At 39.3% G+C, this 18,222-nt stretch overlaps 1 protein-coding gene across 1 annotated transcript in view; it reads left to right on the plus strand.

Moving 5' to 3' along the window:
- Window positions 1-724: 724 nt before the first annotated feature.
- The window catches only part of LOC130417356 (microtubule cross-linking factor 1), a 43,287-nt gene continuing 25,789 nt past the window's right edge, over window positions 725-18,222 (plus strand). The window contains 3 exon segments of the mRNA XM_056742882.1: window positions 725-1,826; window positions 3,821-4,045; window positions 4,118-4,276. Of these exon segments, the coding sequence (XP_056598860.1) occupies window positions 1,092-1,826; window positions 3,821-4,045; window positions 4,118-4,276 (1,119 nt within the window). The 5' untranslated portion in view covers window positions 725-1,091.

Raw genomic sequence — 18,222 nt, forward strand, 5'->3', positions numbered from 1 at the left:
AGCAACGTGGTACTTCCTGTTCTGCCAGTATGTCCTACGAAGGACATCTCGTATAATTCTAAATTGAGAATCCTCCGTATACCGCATCCTTTAGACTAGAGGATGATACCTCTGGAGGACACAAGGACGCAGCCTTACGAAACGAGACACAACTTTGAAGAGGTGTTAACGGATGCTCCGGTCAGGATGGGAGTGCATTTTAAGATTTTAACTGTAGATTATGAGGTTACAATAATTTTAAAAGGATATGACCCGCATTGATAAACTATTTACTATAAACGCTGGAATAATTCATGAGAAAATAAGTGTTGAAAATATTTCACCGGGACTCTAAACTACACAAGATTATTGCATGGACGGTCAATAAGTAACCATGGTTTGCCTACAGAAATGTTTCCTAGTCTTTTGTTAATCCAGATTTAATTTGATTGAGATCGATTTATTAAAAAACGCAAGAAAATAACTTGAAAACGTAAAACATTGTATTTGTATTGTAACTATATGCTTTTGATTGAATGTCTCGGTTTCCCCATGTGTCGTTTGTAGCTAATGTGTTTAAATTTTATGATTTACGTTGTACTTATTTTACATGTGGCGTAAAACTGACTCGTCATCGCGTCCCTTCGGCCCACGCGTACTCAAGCGTGCCTACCGTTACCGTAGAGCGAGGAGGGGCGTGGGCGCGTTCCCTATCTGTGTGTAGAAAGACAAGCGCATGCGCTTCACTAGACCCGAGACGGCGGCGGGGAGCGTCAGAGCGCAGCGGCTGCAGATTTTTCCCGTCAGATGGGGGAGGAGAGGCGGTCAGGAGGCAGAAGGGACAGCGGGAGATGGGAACATTCTAATCCAACGGGATATGGACTCATGGATTGAATTAACGCACAAAATCACAGAGATTCTCGCCTAACAACACATCATCCACAGTATTCCGCCTGATAGCGCATCTCGGCAATGGCTGTTGGGAAGTGAATTACGGGTGCGCATCCATCTGGAGTGATGCGCGCTACCGGACCCATCCGTCAGAGTTGTTGTCTCTCCAGGGTTCGTTATCGGTACCGTCGTTCTCCTCTCGCCGGTGCGGAGATCATATAATGGAGAGCCCCAATGGCTCCGATACCAAACCGCAGAGCCATCATCCTCAGGTGGAAAAGAAGAGGTTAAACCGCGCACCGTCCCCTGCCAGACCCGTTCTAAAGGATGTCCACTCCCGGTCGGCCAAGCAAATTGTGCCAAAATCACCCAAATTCAACAAGCAGCACGCGACCGCGTCGTCGGTAGCGTCTCATAATCGCGTCCCGAGACGCGCCGCCCCGGGCGCGAAGGACAAACCAGCACCTGCCAAAAGCAACATCAAGCCCTCGGCTGCAAAAAAGGCAGTTAAGGTCACTCAACATGCAGCATCCGAACCGAAACCGGCCTGCAAGCTTGACACTGCTCCGCAGATCACCAAAAGCAAAGGAAGGCTGGCTCAGCTTTCTCACGGCGCCGCCGGGTCCCCGATACGCGTCCCCACCGGGCGGGTTTGCCAGACGGACAGCAGCTCGGATTTGTCCGATTGTCCGTCCGAGCCGCTGTCTGACGAGCAGAGACTCGTTCAGGCCGCAAGTAGCGATGCGGAGTCGGCCAGTGGATCGGGGTCGAGCGAGCGCCCGGAACAGGTGGCACGGGTGCGGATGCGAACGGAGGCGGCGGGGATGTGTCAGGCTTCACCTGTGTCAGGTAAAGCCGAGAAATCAGCACAACACAAAGCGGAAGGGAAGGACATGATCCACGAAGACTTGTCAAGGGAGATCGAAGAGCTTCGTTCGGAAAATGACTACCTCAAGGTGAGTCGATGCTTTTTTGTAAACAAGTAAATAATAAAGTACTGTAGATCATATTCGTCTCAGTACAGTAGTATTTGCATGCATTGTGTTACAGTGTTAAGAACATGACATTGTGATTGTAAAGTGATTGCGGTGTTAAATCATGATATTTCAATGTATACACGTTTTGAAACATAGCAATTTCTTCGGTTTATTGGCAAGGAAAAGTGTAGATGTTCTACTCAAGGATTACTGGCTTACCTGCCGTGACTGTTCTTGTTCATTTATAACTATGCATTTGCAGACTTTTTAATAAGTGATTTACAGTGCATTCAAACTATACCATTTTTATGAGTATTGTTCCCTGGGACAATAGCGCAATGCTCTTAAATAAGCGATAGAATTAAGGCTACAAAATAATAATATTTGTCTAACTTTTGCTAAATATCTCTCATAGTTCTAAATATATTAAATAAATCTAAACAGCCCAATACTGCTGTAAAATCCTCCTGTTCATATAGATGTAGAAGTGGGTTATCATGATTTCAAGTCACATAAGTTTACAAAGTTAGATGTTTTATGTGATGATATCACAGGAGTCATCAGCATCTCTGCACCATGATGCCTCAGTAGCATAATTCCGTCAATGATTAATTTTATTTATCAGATAAAGATGTTGCAGTGCTGTCACAAACAGGATTGAAATGAAATGGTTTCATCTGCAGATGAGACGTCAACAAACACCTCCTGCATCCTCGCACTCTTGCAGTTTATTGCTGTGTCTGTCTTTCTTTTATTTATTTCTTTCTTCTTTCGTTCAGTCGACCTTTCTTTCTTTCGGTCTGTCTGTCTGTCTGTCTTTCTCTCTATCTCTCATTTCTTTCTTTCTTTCTATCTTTCTTTATTTTTTTCTTTCTTTCGCTCTTTCTTTTGCTCTTTTTGTCTCTTTGTCTGTCTCTTGTTCTCTGTTTCACGAGTTCACCTATGCAGATAATAAACGGTTAGCAGAAGTGTAAAAGGTATGCGTGTTTGGCGTGCTGTCCGGGGAGCGGGCTCCGAGCTCGCCGGTTCCTTCTGAACCCGGAACACTCACCCAGCTAGGGTGAGTGTCCCGAGCTCGGAAACGGCCCGAACCCAGAGCAAACCCCCCGGATTCTGCTAACGGGGGAGTTCGGGGGAAGGAGCTGGGGAGGTGGGGTGGGTGTTAGAAACAGAAGAGATGTCGCAGGTAAGAGGTCTTGCTTATTTATGGGCTGGCTCGCTTAGCAGGTAGGGTGGAAGCCATGATTGCTGATTGCGAACCAGCCGGGTTTGATTATATGCTCCGGCTCCTCCCGAACTTTGTTTATAAAACATCATGTCTTGCTCTCTATTTCACTCACCCCACCCCTCTCTCTCTCTCTCTCTCTCTCTCTCTCTCTCTCTCTCTCTCTCTCTCTCTCTCTCTCTCTCTCTCTCTCTCTCTCTCTCTCTCATTAACCCTGTCTCTCTCTCTTCGTCTGTGTCTCCTGTCATTGATTGTTTAGATGTGTCTCATAACTCATGTTTGACAGGAGCATCCCTACATGACATGGCAGAATGTTGCGTCTCAGTGAAGGTCATGTGTTTGTTCTTGTTCTCGCGCTTTCCTCATCAATCGTGTTTACACAAAGTTACTGAGCCGTAGTGAGTGTTTAATGAGAAATGAGCCTTTACAAATGATTGTCATCCATTACAGTCCAGAACAGGCATTTTACCAATGACTGGATTTTCCCTGCCTGCAATCTTTCTTGTTCATTTTTCTATTCTCGTTGAAATTAATTAGATTAAGACCGACTTTTATTCTGATTCCATTTCCTGTAGCTCGACTGGTTAAGCACTTGTTTGATACTTAGGGAACAACACATGGTCTTAAAAAATGTATAACACACAGTATACTCACTCAAGAAAACTCTGTTTGTTGTGTTTGCTCTGTTTTTTGTGTGTGATTTTTCTTATTTTGCGGTCTAAACCTGATCCATTTTGAATGGCTTTAGGATGAAGTTGACGAGTTGCGTGCGGAGATGGAAGAAATCAGAGACAACTACCTGGAGGAGGAAGTGTACCAGCTCCAGGATCTCCGCCGGGAACTGGACCGTTCCAACAAGAACTGCCGGATCCTTCAGTATCGCATGCGCAAGGCCGAGCAGAAGAGCTTGCGTGTAGCTCAGACCGGACACGTCGATGGAGAGCTTCTCCGTGGTCTGGAGCAGGACCTGAAGGTTTGTTTATTTCCTTGTGCACTATCTGTGTCATTGAGACATACAGTATATCACATGTTCTCTCACGATCAGGTGGCCAAAGATGTATCAGTGCGTCTGCACAACGAACTGGAGACGGTGGAGGACAAGCGCACACGGGCCGAGGATGAAAACGAGACGCTCAGGCAGAAAATCATTGAGGTGGAGATCTCCAAACAGGCCCTGCAGAACGAATTTGAGAGAGCCAAAGAGGTATAACGTCGCCGGATCTCTGTGCATGTTGCGCACTTTTATTGAATGGTGTAATGTAGAAATATTTTATAATAGAACCTTGCTTTCTTGGCATCATGGGAGGCAGCAGCGTTTAGGTCTGGAGTGTGATGTGTATGTGCATATCTGGCTTTGGTTGAATTACAACCCAGAATATTTGGCTTCAGACCTTCAAATGTTTCTTCTTTCTTGTAAAAGATATTTTGAGAAATGTCTCAGTGGTTTCGTGTCCATACAATGGAAGTCAGCGTTGTTTGGTTATCAACATTCTTCAAAATATATTAATTTGTGCTTTGCAGATGAAAGAAAGTCAAACAGGTTTGAAATGACACGAGAGTATATGATGAAGAAAATCACATGAACTGTCCCTTTAAGAACCTCACAGTCAGAGGAGTTCTATTTAAAGAACGACTGAAGACTTGATATTTTTAAGAGTGGTAGACCTGCATTCTTTGCAGACTTTCGGATCATGACGGGTCTCGCTCACATGGAAAGAGAAGATGATAAACACAGTGGAATGTAGTTAAACAAGCCTGACAGAATGTCTTTCAGCATGACCTGTGCTGTTTGAAAGTCACACAAGATGCTCAACAATTCCTCTTTTATTAAGACGGAAATGTTTTTGCCAAGTAAATATTCCACATTTACCTGCTGTTGATGGGTGTGGCGGAAAGTCCACTTTGGAGTATGTGCATATTGTTGTTGGGTTTCTCTATGCTATCATTGCTGTCCAGACTGTTTGGTGCCGACTCTGATGCCTGCCGAGGGATTGGCACCCGGAGCAGAATTAATCCAACTGGGCAGCCGTTATGAAACCTCCTGGCAGATTCCCGTCTCACACAGAGAGAGATGCTCTCACATGGGTTTATATCTGTCTGGCTGTGAAATGACAGAAGCTTCTGGAGGTTTTCGTAAACAGTTCAGTCGTGTGTTGCAGGCTTGCTAATAAGCGCCTGTCGTTTATAATGTACCATACTGCCATCACACATCCAGATCTTCTATCCAGACCTCAGTCTGATGCTCTGATTTACAATCTGAAGCTTTTGTTCGTACGTTAGAAACATCATTCACATTTCATTTTATCCAACTTAATTGTGGGAATGTTTAACATCATTGAACGTCTCTTTTCAATCCAATTCAATCTAAAGCAACGCTTTATATTGGAGATGCAACGATATATAATCAGTAACGCTTAATATAAGCAATATTTCACACTATTGGCTATCGGCCGATATGCAATGAATTTGAGCTCTGCATATAGAAAATGTTAAGAAAAATCACCAGTTTGATGTTCAATATTAATAGCCATTATATAAATGAAAAACATTCAGAAAGTTAAGTAATATTAATCTAATCTTCACAATTGTGACCCTGGACGACAAAACCAGTCTTAAGGGTCTATTTTTTCGAAATTTAGATTTTTAAAATCCCCTGAAAGCTGAAGAAATATCGTTTCTATTGATATATGGTTTGTTAGGATAGGACACTATCTGGCGGAACAACAACTGTTTAAAACGCGGGAATCTGAGGGTGCAAAAAAAGCAAAATATTGAGAAAATCGCCTTTGAAGTTATTAAACAGAGACACTCTAGCAGGCCATCCACTCACAAAAATAAAGTTTTTATACACTTACAGTAGGAAATTGATAAAATATCTTCATGGAACATGAACTTTACTTAACTTTGTAATGAATTTTTGCTTAAAAGGAAAATCGGTAATTGTTACCCATATCTTGTATTATTTGGTGATTACTAAAATTTTTCCCGTGCTACTTAAGACTGGTTTTGTTGTCCAGGGTCACAATTGGTATCGGGAGATATTGGTATTGGTGGCGAAATCAAGTATCGGTGCATCACTTCTGTATATGTGACCCTGGACAACAAAACCAGTCTTATGGGTCAATTTTTAGAAATTGTGTTTTTTACATGATCTGAACGCTGAATAAATACGCTTTTTATTGATGTTGTTAGAATATGACAATATTTGACTGAGATACAACCCTTTAATATTCAGGAATCTGAGAGTGCAAAGTAATCTAAATATTGAGAAAATTCCCTTTGAAGTTGTTAATCAGGGGAACTGTGGCAGACCATCCACTCACAAAAATAAAACATTTATATATTTAAGGTAGGAAATTTACTAAATATTTTCATGGAACATGATCTTTACTGAATATCCTAATAATTTTTGACATAAAAGAAAGAGAAGATAATTTTGACCCATACAATGTATTTTTGTCTTTAACTAAAAATGTTCCCGTGCTACTTAAGACTGGTTTTGTGATCCAGGGTCACATATGTTCTCATATGTTAAAAGGACGAAGATTATTGGGTTATCTCTGAGACACAGATTACACTAATCTGGTTTGCTGGTTTAAAATGGTTTACGGCACGTCTCACCTGGGAGACCAGTTTAATCCCGTTTAAACCAGCAAACCAGTTTAGGCTTGTTTTATCTTTAGCAGGGATGGTTAGACAGTACAGTATGAATACTTTTGTTTGATTAATGTGTTTTCTGAAAGCTTTAATTATTTTATCTTCTAACACACATTAGCAGTAAGTGAGGTGTAATGTGTGACAACTAGGGCTACATAAAATTGAAGAAAAATGCGATGTGAAATACTTTACTAAATTAAGCAAAATGTAGTATGATAATGCTTGACGTTTGTAAAACCGATTTAAATAAAAATATTTATAAATACCATATTTTCTGTCTTGGAAAAGAAAGGATTCGTTTCACCTTTTGAAAGCAAACAGTTTCATAAATGCAAATATCACAATGCTAATGCTAACGCAATCCATTGTATACATTTTGATGTTTCAGAGATTTGGATATATCTGTCGTGATTCTACCTATCTTGTCTTGCTTTTCTTGACCTATTGTCAGAATCATGACAGATCCTCGTGTTTTATGTGGAGAGAGCCATTATGACCCTTTTGGCGTTCCATATTCTCTCTCCGTTCTCTGCCCTCTCGTTTCCTCATTAGTAATTGTAGATGATTTCATGCCACGCACACGTTATGGCATATAATGCCTTCTTGTTTGTGTCTTATGCTGGTTCATTTTGTATTACTCCATGTCTAAGCTCAAGTAAGCTGCCATGTATTCTTGCTCTTACCTGGTCTTGTGATTGTGTAGTCTAGTTCAGCCTGTGTCCTGTCGTAGTTTTATGTAGTTTAACTTAGTACTCTGTTCTTCTGTTTTGTCCCCCTTGTGGGAGGTTTTTGTCTATGTTTAAAAATAGTCTTAGTTCTCGTTTGTTCCCCCATCGTGAGTGTTTGTAAATAAAATATTTTGTTTTCCATTCATCGTGCAGACAGCGATGCAAATCCTTATTGCAGATCATGACAATATCGACCAACCCTCTTAAAATGTATAGTCTGATAATTTGTCAAAAATTATCAAAATATAAACAAGGCATGTGAAGATCTGTAGATAAACTAGTTTTTATATAATCCTCTGAAACGAGGTTAGAACTGTTTTTGTATCTGAGTAGAGAGGTGAAGGTTTGACTGGTAAACTCCGTCCTTGCTGGTTTTTCTTGAGGACTCTTAAAAGCATTATAAAGACTCTGTAGCAGAGGGCCACTGTAGCAGAGGGCTCCAGCCGTGATCATTCTTTGCCATCAAGAAGTTTCCAGAAGCATTATACTAAAAGGATTTTGTATAAAACCATTTTTAAATTCAATGGTGATTGGTGAGTCACATTTTTTTAGGGGTGTAAAGCTAAGGGAGGAGTTGTCTTTAAGACGAATTGGAATATTACAGCTGTGTAAAACATCTGTGCATTAATGTGTTTGATTATACCGTAAAAAAATCAGAAACCTGCACTTCAGATGCAGCTCACATACGCTTTCTCTGCTGGTGCAGGCTGCATACGTGAAGAAGGAGATCTTATTGACCTAGTTAGTTCTGTCTCTCTCTCTGTGTGAAGTGCTGAAGGGTGGGGGGCTTAAGCAGGCGCGGGGGTCTCTTCCTACAGTCAAATATACTGCAGTGACACCATTTACACACACTTTACATAACACAACACTGCAGGTTATTTCATATCATTCAGGGATGGAATTGATGTAATTTATGGTCAATTGAAAGGTTGGGAGGAGTTCACCCAAAAATGAAACTCTTAATTTCCTCATTTTCATGCCAACTCAGATATCACTTGCTTTCTTAACTCAAACACAAATGTCCATTTAAAAAATAATCCAAATGACTGAATGTTAAGAATATTGAAACAAAAACAAGTACATCTGACAGTGGTTTATGTCACGCTGGTTCTCGCATAAAAAATATTATTGACAATTCGTCTATACACAGGAGATTTAAAATACCAATGTGTCACCGTAATACCAATGTGTCACAGAAGTGCTTAAATGTATCCGTTTTGAATTTAATTTCACCAATAAGCTTGAAAATGAATGTTCTCTCACACACACCTATCGTTTCAAATTGAATCAAATTTATAGGAATCTGGACTCAGTCAGTGTTTGTTTTGGGAGATGATGTGCATTTTGAAAGTGAACTATTCTTGTCTTATGGTATATATAAACGAATCTCCAAATATCTGTAGTAGTTTATTTTTGTGCTATTGGTCAAAGTCAGCGTGTCACAAAAAATGAAGGCACAAAATAATTGAATTCAGAATAAATTAAGGAGTGTCCTAGTTAGAGAAACCGTGTTGTCACTCGATGTGTTGAGGGTAGAAACACGAACACATGATGTAGTTCATCTTCAAAGCGTTGCGCTGCTTATCAAAGCCTTGCTGTTTGCGATAATGAAATTCTGCCTCAGATTGGAGACACGTCGCAGGTTCTGTTGGCATGTTAACATTAGCGCTTTCTAAAAATAAAGTGGTCGTGTGCACAGTTTTCACAGGTTATATTAAGAGCGAGTCTGTAATTGACATGAGATGCTGTACTGTATGTGTCTCATCTGTCTCAACATTCTTCATCTCTTTCAGTTTCTTACGGTCTTTGGTTTTGTGCTGTATGAGATATAGTCATACTGTTACGATGGATTTTCTTTAGTGATGCACTGAAAATTTGAAGTCGATAACGAAAAAATTGGCGGATATAACGCATCTCAATATTAACATAACATTGTCTACGACTGAAACAAAAGGCAACAATTTGACAGCTGCTTTCATTTAAAACCATCCACTGCAGAAAACTTGGTAACCAGTAGTTGTCTTTTTCTTCTGAAAATCATGAACCGAGCCTACTTTACGCTGGTTATCGATTCTTTAGCCTTCAAACTTTTCTTTAATAAACAAATTATAGATGTTCTCCCAGAGCAACCCAGACAGCTCTTTTGTTCCTATAATTTACACATTCATAAATTATGTACTTAAATCAACAATGTTTTGCAAAAAGCAGTAATTGAATGATCACGACAGAAAGACAGTACTGTACTGTATTTTAACTGTGAGCAGCGTGCAGCTGAAGCAGTTAAACAGAGAAATGATGTATGATTTAATCGGCTATAATAAATCGGCCTAGATTTGTTTCCGGCCAATAACATAAAAAAATCCCTTTATCGCCCGATACGGATATTATTGATTATTTATTGTGCATCCCTTATTTTATTGTTTTTTCGATACCAAAACCCAGCTCTTTAAAAAGACCACCTTTTCTCAAGTTTTCAAAAGACATCATTAAATAACTGTTATAACAGACTGCTAATAATATAACTATGAATATTATTAATATTAATATTTTATTGTAAAATTATTGCATTAAACAAACAATTTGTTGAATGGGTTATAGAAATTTGTCACATTTAAGTTTAGGCATAAGTTACGGTTCTTCTACTGGTAACCCAAAATAATACTGTCCAGACATAATTTTAATTTACTAGCTAATGTGTTTACTTGTTATTTATTTTGCTTGTTTTCAGAAATACAGACTCTATAATTTGTAGATGTGTACCAGACGTTAAGTTTGGGTCACAAAAGCACGCCTGCGTAGTTACTGTCAGTACTTTTGCCTTCCTTTAAAGCTTAAAGCTAAAGGTTTAGTCCCATTGTAAACAAAAAACACAAAATGCCTTTTTAAATATGAATTGTGGTCCTGAAGGATAAAGAAACACTGTGATGATGACATAATAATAAATCAATAAATAGATAGATAAATAAAGTTAAATATGTTTATTTTTGGATAAACATTTACTTTAAAGGTTTTATTTATATTATTTAAAGATTTTAGATGCTTTAATTGCATCCGCTGCATTGCATTGTGGGATATAGTATTTGTCACAGTATGCTTTGGTCGTATGTGGCACCTTTTGACACGTGTTGAAGGTGGTCTAGGTATTCCGTGCTTATAGAAAATGAGTGTTCTACGCACAATATACATACTGTGTACAGCAACGATACTGCAAGTAGGGTAGTATGCCTCGCCAAAAATACTCTTTAGTTTATTTAGTCCTCTTGCTCTGCTCTTCTAGGTTCTTGTGTTTTCGGCTATAGCTGTAAGAGATTGAGTTGGACAGTGTGAACGTTGTTACAAACCCATCCCTTACTCCCCTGAGCCGATAAAACTAATTCAAAGGGTTTGGCATCAACTGAGAATATCGGACTCAGTCCTGAGCAAACGCTTGTTTGAAAGACAATACTTTCTTGATGAAAAGAACAATCATGTTTATGTTTCCTTACTGAATTCAATTCAGAGAAGCATTGAGTTTCACAATTCATTATGATATAACATTTTCTGACTGTAGAAATAGATAGTTTCCAATAAACCATTGAAAATCCCCATTTGCTTGTATGTCTCTTTACTGTTTATCTAATGAAGTCGTTCTGTTATAAATCTGAATATTCTACAATAACCATTTCTGTGCTTTCTGAATGCATATCACACTTCCAGACAAACCGGCTCAATAAGCTCTCATGAATAATTCATAAATAAAATATGGAACATCTTATGCGTGCCAGTTCACTAATCGACACCCTGCCTTTGTTCTTCTCTAAACTCGGATCTAGCAGTTTCCACACGTGCATTTGCATCCTGATGGAAGCAGGTTAATCCCGTATTCTTGCTAATGTCATTTCACTGATCTATACTGACACACAGAAGGATGTGTTACAGGTCCAGATAGTCTTCAGTACGTGTGATTTGTAACCATCTGTTCACGTTTAAGAGATCATTTCGCTAAGCTTAAGGTTTTTTAGTCGAAGCAGGTGCTAAATAAACAACATGCCACGTGAAGCGGTAAGATACCGTTATTTTACTGTGGTTAGGGGCCCAGTTGTTAATGGTATTGTTCTATAAACAGGAAGCTTAAAAGTGAATATCCAATTGGATGAACATTTTTGTTTGATAAGATAGTTCACCACAAAATGACTTTCTTTCTTCTTCACAAAAGAAGATATTTTAAAGAACGCTACTAACCAAACAACATTGAACATCATCGACTTCCAACCACTTAGACATTTAGTCATTTAACAGACTCTTTTATCCAAAATATTAAGAAATACATTTCTCAAAATATCTTCTTTTGTCTTCCACTGAAGAAAGAGTAACAGACAGGTTTGAAATGACATGACGGTGAGTAGATGATGACAGAATATTTATTTTAGCCTGAAAAGCTGTTTTGTAATCATGATTCCACCGGCGTTTACATGCAAGCGCACCTGCTCCCTTTCACACAACAATCAAACAAAAGGAGAAAAAAACAGCAGATCATTTCCCTTGAGATGTCGGGTTAAGTCTTGCAGTGTCACTTTAAGGGATGTTGGAAGGGCTGCCATCTGGTCTAATAGACAGACTGTGTACACCTGGACCACTGAGCTTTAGTCAACCTGAACCGCTCCTTTTGATAGAGTGATCTATGGATTGGAATCCCAGTCATGTTAAAACGAGGGACAGTTCACCCAAAAATAAACATTCTGTCATTATTTATTTACAATCAAAACCTGTATGGGACACTTTCTCCTGTGGAACACAAGAGAAGATATTTAGACAAATGTCTCGATATGGAAGTCAATGGGGTTCAGTGTTGTTTGGTTATCGACGTTCTTCTAAATATATTCCTTTGTGTTTAGAAGAAGAAAGATAGTCATACAGGTTTGACATGACAAACCACTTTGAATTGCCCTTGTGTATGAAATGTGCTATATAAATAAACTTGCCTCGCCTTGCCTAAGGATGAAAAATGATCGTTTTTTCTAGTTCTTGATAAACACCTGTATATCAATACTTTAAAGCGAAATTTTGTCATCTTTTAATCACCTTCAAGTTGTTCTAAAACTGTATACATTTCTTTGTTTGATTAGCACAGAAAAATATTTTTTTAAGAATGCTTGTGACCAAACCGTTATTGGACCCCATTGACTACCATACACAAATTAAGCCTACTTTATAATTTTTTTGTTCTGCTGAACAAAAAAGAAGATCTTTTGAAGGATGAAGGAAAGCAAACCGTTCTGGGGCACTTTGAGTTCTATTGTTATTTTCCTTCTATAGTAATCTTTGACGGGCTAAATCTGTTTGGTTACGAGCATTCTTCCAAATATCTTTCTCTGTGTTCATCAGAACAAAGACATTTATACAGGTTTGGAACAACACGACAGTGAGCAATTCTTGACAGAGTTTTAATTTTTGGGTGAACTATCCCTATAAGGGGCTGTGTCCACCGAGGAGCATTTACGGGCTGAAAACGGCAGGAGCTTGGCTAAAAATGCCCGCTGCAGGCGGTGCGTTCTGCTCAAAGTCGAGCATTTTTCAACTCTTGGTGCTTGGTCGAACGCCGGCGCCGATCGTGGGAAAAACGCATAGCACCAGTGCTGAGCGAAAAAAAAAGGTCTACTGATGGCTTTTTAAAAAACGTGGCGATACTGTTGAAAACAATTGAAAAAACGCCGCCTGCAGGTGTAAACGCCTCGGTGGACACATGACTTAATGATCCTGAACAATAAAACCCACACTTCACAAACACCCACAATAGTGATGTCTTGTGTCAAGTTTGGCAAAGACATTCAGATGTTTTTCAGGGATGTAAACATATATTATATATAAATCTATTTATTAAAAAGCGAAAAAATATATCAGTGTTCGATTCATCTGTTTTGATCAATCATCCATTCAAATAGCTAACCGGGTTCTCAGAAGCAGGTTTTTGTCCAGACATTAGCTGAGGGTACACAGACGTAATCTCACCAGCTGCCCGATGTCAGACCGCATGCGCGGCCCCCTTATTATCCACTCACAATGGGGAACCCACTGACCCAGCAAGACGTGTGTGTGTGAATTGTCTTTGACTGTAAAGACAGGCCTCTCATTAACCAGCTGGATGCATACACCCCCCCCTCGCAAACACACACACACACCCCATCACATTCCCAACTCTCCGGAGACCACCAAGTCCCTTTAGCCACATTTCAGAGCTTAAAAAACTCCATTGTGTTTCATGGCGAAGTTTTTTGTGGACAGTGTTGCACACTGGGTCTCTTCACTTCTCCCGACGGAAAACCAGACAGCTTAGAAGCTTAGAGGATTCTCTGGGTCTCCTGACAACAGCGGACAGGTCTTATCGTTATATTCCTGGCTCTAATGGAATCACAGCCGTTACTGAGCACCCTGTGTCTGTGTCTCAGGACTGCTGTACTGCATACCGTATACAATAGTGAACGAGTAAGAATGTATTCTGCACATTGTTGCATTTTCAAACTTTGGGTTCACACGGATGAAAATGTTTGCAATTCATTTTATTCTGTTGTGCAAGGGTTAAGGGTAATATTAAATCATGCAAATTTTACACATCTACAAAAGTAACCCATGCAGGCATCCCTGTATATTTCGTCATTTTCGTATATCTCTCTTTGCATACTGTTTATTATGTAAACCTACATACTGTGCATTGAGTGCATGTCTGTTTACAGCTCATGAGAAATACTTGCCAACAGGGAAATCTGTAAGATTTATAAACCTCTGCCTTCCTATTGGTCCAGTTTGACCGTTCCCACAATCACTTAACACCCATTTCATGAGTAAGTGCCTGCAGTAAAACTCCATACATGAAAGTGAATGGCGAAGCAGGTCACCTCCTTTGTGAAGAGAAAATGTTGAAAGTTTTAAGTCAGGCTTTTATTTTTTAGTCACCCATGAACTGTGAGGATACTGTTTCAGTTTTAGTCTCTCATCCTTCTAACCTTAACCCAGCAGTCATGTTAAGAGTGATATTTCATCCAAATATGAGAATTCTTTTCTCATTTTCTCATTTCAAACCTGTATGATAGTCTTTCTTCTGCAGAGCACAAAAGAAGACATTTTGAAGAACGTTGGTGAACAAACAACATTGAACCCCATTGACTTCCGTTGTATGAACACAAATAACTGTGTTTTTGTTTTAGGACTCACAAGGGAGTGATTCCGTTTTGTTATTGTTATTGGATTGACAGAAATCCACGTTCTGTAATTTTTTGACACCTGTTTGTGTGTACGATCTCGCTGTGGATTTGTGGATTGTTGTTGGATTTAGAACAAATGTTAGACTGGTTTTATGGAAGAATAGAAACTGGTTTTGTTTTTGACTTCTTAAGATGTTGTCTTATGACGTCAGTCTTGTTCCTGTTTCCGTTTGTCTTATTTTTATCTTTTCTATTATGCTGTTATGAATCATTTACTCATTAAGTTCATTCAGTTTGTGTGTGTGAGAGATAGACACAGACAAAGGGAGGGAGAGAGAGAGACACTTCACTGGCTGTTCACTGATTAATGTTTTCAGAATCTTTTGTGTTTTCAAAATATTGTAAATATTAAGTTTCTTGGTAATGGAATGAAGGCTGTTATATGTTTATATACAATATATATTTTGAATTTTGCTCTTTTCCCAATTTATATGAGTTTTTATACCATTGGTCTTTTTATCATATATGCATCATTTCATAACTAGCATCTTTCTGTTTCCTCACAGCCACAAAAGTCTGAACACAGCTTCATTTATAAACATGCCAATCTCTTGAAGATCTAATGTGTTAACTCCACTGTGTTCTCAAAGTGTTCTGTGAGCATTAGCAGTTCATAATCGCTCTGTATATCCGACATTAGACTAAGCGCTATTAGAGTGATTTTAACTTATGAGACTCAGACAGAAATCCTCATTCTACAGGTTTTTTTGTAAATTCATTAACTTAAAGGGTAGCCATCATAGATATAGTTCATTATTGCTGTTCTAAAATCTAATATATATGCACCAAATCATAAAGGGACAGTTCACCTAAACATGACAATTGAAGTTTGAAGGAGGCCAGTGACCAGACAGATCTCATCCCTCGTAAACTGCCATTGCCATAGTAGTATTGATAGACAGCTCACTGGATGGAAATCGTAACATGATATGCATCAGCCATTAAACATGCTCTATTGTCTTGAATGACTGCATTTTACACCTAATATGATTTATTGGCCCGTGACCCGAGGTAGTTCGGATAAGCGGTAGAAAATGGAATGGAAAAATGGAATGATTTAATGGTGCCTTTAGTCATTTCTATTTGGCCACAAAGTAACAATTCTCTCTTTATATATTGATTAATTTATAAACTATACTTCAGGTTAATATCTTAGTATCTTAACAGGGGTTTTCCAGCATAGAAAACTTGAAGGCGGCCGCCTCTGTCAAATTTCGCGCAGCCTCTGTCTCTCCCCAAAATATCTTCATAAAAACACACTGCGCCCATTCAGTGGAATAGATTGTCATTTGTGACTGCAGTTGCGGCATAACGCCAGTTGCGCTGCTTCTTCATCAGCACAGTGAGGCGCTGAAGATTTGCAGTTTCATTTCTGTACACAGCGAGTTTGCATGTATGAACGCACATTGTGATCAGATCAGAACGACTCGCAAACAAAAGACTCGGATGAACCGATTCGTTTAAACAGAATATAAGAGATCAGTGAACCATTCAAAGCTTGCAGAACCACAAGGAAACGCTGAATGTGAAAGGGCTATTTAAGACTGGATAATTCAACTGGCTATTAGGGGGTGGGTTAGGGGTAGGGAATATGATACACAGTTTGAACAGTATAAAATCTGTTGCGTCTGTGGCACCACCTCCGTCTCATTTGGAGTTAATCATCTCTTTCATCATCTGTTTGTCTTTCTGAAATGAGAATGTGAAGCCAAACCCTTGCAAAAAGACTAATTTATTATCATACAAGTTGTACAACAGAAATGCATGTTTTTATTCTCTAGTGATTCTAAAATTGTGTGAAATTCCCTAAATTGAAGTACTATGGTAATACTATGATACTATGGGATGGTACGTGAAGCCCCGACAGTGTGATCAGGACCCGACACGGAGCCCGCTTATTACATGGCTACTTACCTCATAAAGAACTTATTGAACATGAAATATTGATTGAATTTGAAATTTTTAATGAATAAAGACTTTCTGTGAGAAAAACTTTACTTTCGGTTTTAAGGTAAGACATGTTCAAATGCCAGGAACAGGTGATTTGATTTAATAGTTTGTAAACACAATGTCATATACAGTTGTGTTCAAAATTATTCAACCCCCACTGAAATTGATTGTTTTGGTCGGTTTGACATTGATTATGATCATTCAGTCATCCTGCTTACAATTAAATCAAAGAGGCACGTGTAGGTCAGACAAATATAACATTACATTTATAATGAAATAACCACAAATGTCTTTTCTGAGCTCACATCATTATCAGTTTTATTCAACCCCCAAGTGACATTCAATCTTAGTACAACATCCTTTTACAGTTATAACAGCTTTTAAAAGTGAAGCATATGTTGACACAAGTGTCTTCCAGCGATCTACGGGTATCTTCACCCATTCATCATGGGCAAAAGCCTCCAGTTCAGTCACATTCTTAGGCTTGCGCACTGCAACTGCTTTCTTTAAGTCCCACCAGAGGTTCTCAATCGGATTTAAGTCTGGTGACTGCGATGGCCACTTCAAAATGTTCCAGCCTTTAATCTGCAACCATGCTCTAGTGGACTTGGAGGTATGCTTGGGATCATTGTCCTGTTGAAAGGTCCAACGTCTTCCAAGCCTCAGGTTTATGACGGACTGCATAACATTGTCATCCAATATCTCCTGTTACTGAAGAGAATTCATGGTACCTTGCACACGCTGAAGCTTCCCAGTACCTGCAGAAGCAAAACAGCCCCAAAGCATGATTCACCCCCGCCATGCTTCACAGTAGGCATGGTGTTCTTTTCTTCATAGGCCTTGTTCTTCCTCCTCCAAACATAGCGTTGATCCATGGGCCCAAACAGTTCTAATTTTGTTTCATCAGTCCACTGAGCAGAAACTTCAGTACCCACATCTGACAAATCTTTTCTCAGTTCCTCAGCAGTCACACGGGGACTTTTCTCCACTCTACGCTTCAGGTAGCGCACAGCAGTCGAAGTCAGCATCTTCTTTCTGCCACGACCAGGTAGCGTTTCAACAGTGCCCTTTGCCTTGAATTTGCGAATGATGCTTCCTATGGTGTCTCTTGGTATGTTTAACATCTTTGCAATCTTCTTATAGCCATTGCCCTTCCTGTGAAGAGTAATCACCTGTTCTCTTGTCTTCCTGGACCATTCTCTTGACCTCACCATGTTTGTAACCACACCAGTAAATGTCTAGAAGGAGCTGAGTATCACAGTCATTTTAAAGCTGCCTAATTGGTGCTTATTAGGCTTTATTGCTGCTCCCTGATATCCACAGGTGTTTTCAATACCTGATTGAAAACACTTAATTGAACCTCAGTTCTTCAGAGTGGTAGTCTTTAAGGGGTTGAATAATTATGTCAATGAAGAATTCACGAAAGAAACATTTACTACTGTATTACAAAACTAATTGATGTCATTTTAGTTGCATATGGTTCTTTAAGAAGTCCTTGTAGGATTTCATTCTGAATACAATTACAAATGTACACTAAATTCCCTAAAACCATTTACAGCATTGGGGGTTGAATAATT

Source organism: Triplophysa dalaica, chromosome 3 (assembly GCF_015846415.1).
Source record: "Triplophysa dalaica isolate WHDGS20190420 chromosome 3, ASM1584641v1, whole genome shotgun sequence".
Lineage (NCBI taxonomy): Eukaryota > Metazoa > Chordata > Actinopteri > Cypriniformes > Nemacheilidae > Triplophysa > Triplophysa dalaica.